At 37.9% G+C, this 8,298-nt stretch overlaps 1 protein-coding gene across 1 annotated transcript in view; it reads left to right on the forward strand.

The window, feature by feature from the left end:
- Window positions 1–568: 568 nt before the first annotated feature.
- DDHD1 (DDHD domain containing 1) overlaps window positions 569–8,298 on the forward strand; it is a gene marked incomplete at its 3' end in the record, with an annotated part of 41,791 nt that continues 34,061 nt past the window's right edge. Inside the window, exon 1 of the mRNA XM_057380957.1 lies at window positions 569–760. Within this exon, the coding sequence (XP_057236940.1) occupies window positions 607–760 (154 nt within the window). The remainder of the gene's footprint in view (window positions 761–8,298) is intronic.

The following is an 8,298-nucleotide window of genomic DNA, read 5'->3' on the forward strand; positions in this document are numbered from 1 at the left end:
TGGGCAGCAATTAAGCACAGTTTGATGCAGAATAAGCAGCAGGATACGTTTTTCTTAGAGATTTTTTTATTTTGCCACGTGCACAGCAAATGCTGAGCCCCCACCTSCCTCATTTGGAGAAGCAAAACCAAAACAAGAACAGTAGCCAAAACCAGCCTTGAGTAAAACATTGATTTTAATTWAAAAAATAAAATAAATGCCACCATTTATGCTGATTGAGGTGCAATTTGGAATCCCCATCCTTGGAATTTTCCAGGTTGGATGGGGATAGTGGAAGGTGTCCCTGCCCATTGCAGGGGTGGAACTGTYGYATTTTAAGGTCMCTTCCAACCCAAACCATTCTGAAATTCTGGTTTTCTGTCCATCTCTCCAATATTCACACCCAACAGGAAAATCTGGTTTCATTAGCTCAGGTTTGCAGAGTAACACAACATTCACTACTCATTTCATGGGAAGAGGAGGGTGGTTTTTTTAGGATTTGGGGTTACCTTTTTAGGGAGAGAATTCCTTTTGCCGCTTTCCCGCTCTCAGTCTGTGACTTTCCACTTTTAAAAACCCCTCTTTTTTATGTTTTTTTGGTTTTTAGAAACGGAAAAGATCCCCGTAATGCGTGGACAGTGGTTCATTGATGGCACTTGGCAACCTCTGGAAGAGGAGGAGAGTAACTTGATAGAGCAGGAGCATCTCAACCGCTTCAAAGGCCAGCAGCTGCAGGAGAGCTTTGATATGGAAATATCCAAACCTGTTGATGGGAAGGAGGGTAAGATTGTTTAGATCACTAGAATGCTTTTTTTTTTATGTTTGGGGTCTGTTTTTGCTGAGTAAGAATATGATTTGTGTTGGTTTTTTTGTCCTGCAAAGTGGGGAGCATCACGCATTTTCCAGTGTAGGATTTTCTGCTGCAGCACGTTTGAGGAATGCTGTAATAAAAAAAAAAAAAATCTATTTACAGATAAACATCTTGTTCCCATTTTGTTTCATATCTTTTAATTGTGTTTGAAATCTTGTTTCATACTCAAATCTCTTGATGGGACAAGAGGAGTCAGTGTCCAAAAGCTGATAGCTTTGTGGCCAGCATCCCTAATTCTGCATCCCTAAAGGAAGGAGGATCAATTTTACAAATCACATTCCGTTTTCCATTTTTATTCAGTCTGAATTTATTTATGAGTTTTCAGCTGTAGTAAATCTTGGGCATTCATCCTGTTAGGGAAGTCCTTGCATTTTAATGAGCAGGCTGAGGATATTTGTTTGGTTTTGCTGGGGATTTTGCTCTAATGCATGGAACATTTTTTAAAGTAGATTTCTGAAATTGCTGCTCTATTATTTAATGCACAAAGCTGAACTGATTGCTCAGAGCAGGCATTKCACAGCAAAAATTCAGTATTTTTGCCTTTCACACTTTTGGGTGAACAACCTACAAACCATGAGCTGCAAGCACAGAGGTCCCTCAGTATATTTTAGATGGGATTTGGTGGTATTATTCATTATAAAGTTATATAATTTTATAAATGTCTTTATTTATTATTATTATTATTATTTATAAATTTATTTAGTAGGGATTTGGTTATTGTTCTATATTTTAAAAATATAAATTTATTATTAATATATATACATTTATTTACTAGGGATTTAGTTATTGTTCTTTATTTAAAAAGTTATAAATTCATTTATTATTATTATTTAGAAATTTATGTAGTAGGGACTTTCTTGTATTGTTCTTTATAAAAAATATGTAAATTTCTTGATTTATTATTATGATTTATAATTTTATTTAGTAGGAATTTGGTTGTATTGTTCTTTATGAAGAAATATAATTTTATAAATGTCTTTATTTATTATTATGATTTATAAATTTATTTAGTAGGAATTTAGTAGGAATTTATTTAGTAGTGMATTTTTTTACATTTCTTGATTTTCCAATTGCAGCTTTGAACAAAGCAATGACTCAGGGTAGAAATGTCTGTGTTTTGGCCATGAGTTCTCAGGTGTGAGCTGCACAAACACCCAAGTAAAAACCTTGGTAATAAATTGGATGCACAGCAATCCTCAGGGTGATTCTGTAATTACTGCAAGGAAAACCAATGTCATTTGTTAATTTAGGGAGTTTTTCAGCATTACAGAGAGTTTTTAACTCCCCTTTAAAATTAGCGAGGACTTTATGAATATTTTTTYCCCYTTTTTTGTGCTGCTTTAAAAGATCTTTTCTTTTAAAGCAATCTCCTTCTTCCCCAGCTCTGTCAGAAAGGTGCATGGAGTGATGTGACCCCTGAGCCTGTACAAAMACCCTTCTGGAAGGCACTTTYACCTGCATTTCTGTRKTTTTGGGCTGKTTTATTATCCCAGAGGCACAAAACYCAGTGTTTTTGGCAGCAGGGATTTATGGTTTTACATGGAAAGCAAAATCTTTGTGGTTCCTGAGWGCTCCCAGCCTTTGGTAGTTTAATTTTGGATGGGAGGAAAGATGGCTTCAGTGGAAATTGGGTTCTCCTTATAGTAAATAAGACAAATCAGGGTTGAGTTTCTTTTTTTGGATGAAGTCTGGATTATGGAACAGAAATTTTCAGATAAAGTCTGAACTATGGAATAGAAATTTTCAGATTCAATGGTGGATGGACTGGGGAGAGTGATGAGAAAGATACAATCACTGATATTTCTGAAAATGTTAAAGATTGGATAAAGAAACTCTAAATTCAGGCACCAGTGCCTGTTCTAAAACTAAAGTTAAAAAAGAAAAGGCAAAACCAAAAAAAAAAAAAAAAAAAAAAAAAAAAAAAAAAAAAAANCACCAGTGCCTGTTCTAAAACTAAAGTTAAAAAAAAAAAAAAAAAAAAAAAAAAAAAAAAAAAAAAAAAAAAAAAACCAAAAGAAAAAAGAAAAAAAGACCCAAAGAAAACAAACAAAACCCCAAAAAAAGAACCACCCCAAACTATGTATGGCATCACTTCAAATGGAATATATGTCAAGTCACCACTAAGTTCCAATAGGTTTTTTTAGTAGTTTTAGGGGAGTTGAAGGACAATTCCGGCTATCAGTGTGTGAAAAGTGGTTTTATCATTCCAATGTGCCTCCCAATACCTCTTGGATCCTCTGGAATCCATAATTCCCATCCCAGTGGCACTGGGAGAAACTCTGCAATGTGCATTATTGCTGCTGAAGTAAACACAATTAGCTGAATTCATTTCATAAATTTTTTAAATGCTCCAGTTTGGTATGATTGCATCCTCTAGGAAACAGATTTTGGTGCCATCAAGGTTTACAGGTGTTATTTAAGATCTGTGAAAGTTGAAATAAATCTGTAAATATTCATTGGGAAGCAAAGTGATTGCTCTCAGTGCTGTGATAAAGCATTGTGAGGGATGAAAAACTGGCCATGTCCTCTSATTCCTCACCAAAATTAATGTAAACTGCTCTGAGAGTCCTTTTTGTACTGAGAATTATTAATCTGTACTCAGATTTATTAATTCTGCTCCCAGATTGCAGMGTGTTAACGAGGAGATAACCAAGCTTCATCCAGGGCTTGTGTTGGTATAGGATAAATAAATGTCCCATTTTAAACTCTTAATCCAAGCAAACCTTCCTCTGAAAGTGCAGAATTATTTAGGAAAAGAATTTTCAACCTGCAAATAATGCCCGTGCTGACTTGCAGTGGTTTTTTTGGGAGCACAGGGAGCTTTAAATGCAGAAGGTCACAGAAAGCACAGATGACAGGGAATGATTTCCATGGGCAGCCTGGAGATCATTCCTTGCTGAGCAAACTTGTTTTATTTGGATTTCCATCCTTCTAAAATATTTTATTTCATGCCTTGCAAAATGRATTTCATTTATGATGCCTGATGCCAGTGACTCCTCTTGGTGTCTGATCCCCTTCTGTGCATCAGGAAAATTATTATSATTATGGCAGGAGGCAGAAATTGGACATTTTATGATCAAAAGGAGTCAGGGGAGGGGATTCTCTCCTTCTGCTCCTGTGAGACCCCTCTGGAATTTTGTGTCCAGCTCTGGAGCCAGGCTGGGAAAGCTGGRGGTGCTCTCCTGGAGAAAAAAAGGATCCAGGAGAGCTGCAGAGGGACACCAATCTAGCAGTGAAAAAGCTTAAAATTTACAGATTTTAGAAACTGCCATTTCTTTACACTCAGACTGACAGTGAGTTCAGGACCTATCTGCAGTGGCCCATCAGAGGAGCAGCATTTTCCAGACATTTCTGTCACATCCAGGCTCTTTTAAAATAAAACAAGGCCAGCTGAGTTCATATCAGCCACTGCTCCATGGTTTTTTTTTTCAGGTTTATTCATTTAAAGTTGATAAAGTGGAGCTGAAAGCTTGGTTTGTGTGATAGGGAGGTAGGAATAGACACAATTCTTTGTGTTTGCACAGAGAGATACTCAAAATGCAGCTGGAAATCACCCAAGGAACCTGATCCAAACCTGACATTGGATCTGACTTTAAAGTTGATCCTGATCTGTGAAGAGGATTGGAACAGGTGAACCCCAGCAGTTCCTCTGCCTGAAATTRTTCTGTGATCCAGTCTGTGATTCTGTGATAGCTGATAAGAAATACAGGAAAAAAAAAATCCTGTCAGTCAGTCAGAATTAATATTTCAGCACATCGATTTTGAGACAGCATAAATATTGGGTTTTTCCTTACAGAATTTCAGCGTGTGGTCAATGCCACAAAACCTCTAAAAATTGTATTTGGAAGTTCTGATTTTTTTTTTGTCTTAGGTTTCAAACAGTATTTTCTCTCTGGATGAAAAGTTTATATAGATTTTTGTCACAGCTGAGCTAACCTTTAATGGGAAAGGTTTTGTTCGTAGAATCTGAGATTTTTGCAGCTCAGGAGGGATCTCTGGGGATGCTCAAATCTGAGGAGCTGATGAGAGCAGGTTGCTCTGGATGTTTCCTGTGGGATTTTCCAACCACAGACACTCCACAAACTCTCTGAGCAGCCAGTTCAGTGTTTCAAAAAAAACCCAATTTTTCTTCTACTTTTTCTTGCATTTATTCTTCCCGGGGGTTGCGTTCCCACCGCAAATAAAATATTGTAGAGTAAATTATTCTGGGGCTGTGCAGAACAGGGCAACGGGAGGATGTTTTGTCTAATCTCACTTGGAACCATCCTCTTACATTCTTGGGGAAATAAAAAACCAGAGTTGTGCTTAAAATTGAGTTTTTATTGTCCATTGATGGAGGGTCAGGGTGTTGTGCCCTGTACCAAGGAGGGGATGATGCTCCAGTTTGAGTGGCTCTGATGACATCATTGTTGTGTCATAACTGCTTATGAAGAGTGAAGAAATTGAATTTAGGACCTCACACTTTTGGCTACAAAATCTGGGTTTTTTTTAATATATACTTCCTTAGTTTTTTCCAGAAAATGTATCTTTTTTTTTCCTTATAAAAAGTGATACTAATGAAAAAAAAAATGACACCCCTTTTAAAAATTTTACTTTGAAGCTCAGTGTTTTTACTTTTAGTTCTCTACTACCTCCCTCCCTTCTCCCTCCCTTCTTTGTTCAAATGGAGAGGATATAAGGAGAAATCAGATGCTGCATGTCTTAAGAGAAAGCATTCCCAAGGTACAGTAATTGGAGATTTCTTTTTTTTGTTTTTTTTTTAGTGTTCCTGCCTTAGGAAGCTTTAAATTCTAGTTTGCTTGTCTCAATTAAATGTTAGATTTACATGCTTCAGTTTTGGTTTTTTTTTAGCTGAATTCATGCCAATTCCTTCCAAAGGGAAGGAAAAAGCATCCTAAACCTTAGAAGAAAAGTAGAAGTGTTGTGAGCCCTAGAAAAAAGTAGATGCTCACAGTGTCACGCAGTAATTCTTGTTGTAATTGTTTGTGATTGATAAAAACTGTAAACATTGGTTTCTTGCACTCTGTGTGGTTTGGTTTTTTTCCAATAAAATAAAAGCAACTTTTTTTTTAGAATTGCAGCAGGCCTGGGATGAGATGAATTCTATCAGAAAAGGAACTGAGGGTTTCTGCCTGATCATGTTTTGTTTGCAGCTTTCTTTTGGATAACAATCTTTTTAGTTTTACGTTGTAATTTTATTTTTGCTGTGGTTTTGGAATGAAATGAGGCTGTGGAAGGGGGAGCAGTGTGGAATATGGCTGAAGGCTGCTGTGCTGCAGAAAACAAAACTGACCTTTGCAGCAGCACAAATTTATTTCAGAAAGCAGGGGGGAGATCTCACAGGGGCCATTAATGATTGCAGAAAGCTCCAAAGTTCTTGTCTCTGTTTTTTTTTCTGCCACCGTGAATGGCAGCAGTGATTGAACTTTCACTGGCTGCAGAAATTGTGGAGCTGGACTTGTGAAACCTTTAATTGAAAATGTAAATGCACGTGGAAGGTTTGGAGTTGTTCTTGTCATACCTTGTATTCCTTTAGCTCCTGAGGGTGTTGTGAACTGTGAGAATTTATTTGGACATCCATAAATGTTTGCCTTTTGACTCCTTTTAATTATTTTTTTTATTTACTTGGGGCCAAATGAAAATGCCTGAAATCGAAATGTTTCATAGTAAACTTTTTCCTGCCTTTTCTCACACCAGGAACTCAAGTCTGATRAAAGGGAATCAGTGTAGCTCAAGCCATAAGAGAGGATTTCTGCCTTTTCTTTATAAATTGTGAATTTGAAATTATGTTGTGCTTTTTTTTTCCTCAAATCTTGTTCAGTTGTGGTAATGAATGTGCTTGAAATTGTAAAAAAAAAAATTGAAATCAGGTGGTTATGTAACAAATAATGGCACTGAAAAATTGAGAGGTGGTGAAGTGCAATATAAAAATGACAGCAGTGTCAGATATTTCTAATTAAGAGCAAAAAAGGCCTTTTCARTGATTCATTTTTTTATATATAAGTAAGAAAAGGTTTTTAAATCTACAGGTTTCTGTACCTCAGAGTTGTTCAGGAAGGAACAGCAGCAGCCAAGTCACGCTCTTGTGTGTCAGGCTTTCGTGTGGCACCTGCTGCCTGCCAGACAGATTAATTTAAAAATACTTGGGAAAAAAAAAAATAAAAAGGAAGGCAGGAAAGGATTTTAGACAGGCTGCATCCCTCCTCTAGTCTTCATCCTGACTGGAATGACAGTGCTTTTGTCACTGAGGCTCTGTCAGCTCTGAGCCCTTCCAGGATGTTTTTCCCTGCATCGATTTTGACTCGAGCGCTGTCAAACTCTGGGGGAAAAGATCCCAGCCCTGCTTTGGTTTTGGCATGAAGGCATCGAGTAGAAGGRCAGGTACTGGGCTGAAAAAGGTGTTGAATTGTGAGTAGCTGACCCCAGGAGGTGTTCCCAGATGGGAGATGTTCCCACAGCTCCGGCTTCTCCACGGGTTCCTTAAATGATGCAGAATTTCTGTTCCTTGGTTATTCTCTGTTTCTTTGACTCAGGATGAATCAAAAGCCTAATTAAGATCAGGTTCTGCAAGGATTTAGGAATATCTCTTCATTTGTCATATTTAAACCTTCTAGGAGGATTTTTTCCCTTGGTGTTCATCTGTSTTGATGAAACTGGAGGTTTGTGTGYAGTAACCATCRATTTCTTCAGCTGAARGAAATCCTGTCTTGATCCCATCCTCCATCTCCAGTGGGGTTGAGCTTTCCCTGTGCTCACCCTGTAGGGTCTGTTTTGGTTGGTATTCCTGAAAAATGTTTCATTTCTAATTTCTGGCTGCAAAGGAACCCAAATTTGGCCTCGTTTGCAAGGACTTGGCCTTCAATCCCAAACTAAAATCCTATAAAGGTTTGGGTTGGAAGGGACCTTAAATCCCATCTCATTCCAAGAAATGTCATTTTTCCTTCCTCAGGTTCAGTTTGCAGCCCTTGATATCCCAGACCTGCAAAACACAGTTTCCATGTTTTTATTTTTTTTAGGATGTTTCTTTCAGCCTGCTGTCAAATCCTCCCCAAAGMCACATTTTCGTGTTCCTTGTCTCACTGTTTACACTCCCCAGGGCTGTCAGCAGCACAAACTCCTTTTGGTTGAATTCTCAAGGGTCTCAATCTCTTCAAAACACTGTCAAATAATCCCAGAATCGAATCCCAGAAGGGTTTGGGTTGGAAGGGACCTTAAAATTTCACCCTGCCATGGACAGGAACACTTCCCACTGGACCAGGGTGCTCCAAGCCCTGTCCAGMAAAAGGTTTGGGGCAAAAGGTTTGGGGACATCACATCCAGGGTTTGGGGATATCACATCTGGGGTTTGGGGACATCACACACAGGGTTTTGAGGATGAAGAGACATCCCAAGGTTTGTATAAATTAAAAAGGGAAGATAAAAATTACACCCCAGCTCAGTGAGAGGGT

The sequence above is a fragment of the Malurus melanocephalus genome, unplaced genomic scaffold (assembly GCF_030028575.1).
Source record: "Malurus melanocephalus ecotype Western Australia unplaced genomic scaffold, MMel_1.1 scaffold_484, whole genome shotgun sequence".
Taxonomy (NCBI): domain Eukaryota; kingdom Metazoa; phylum Chordata; class Aves; order Passeriformes; family Maluridae; genus Malurus; species Malurus melanocephalus.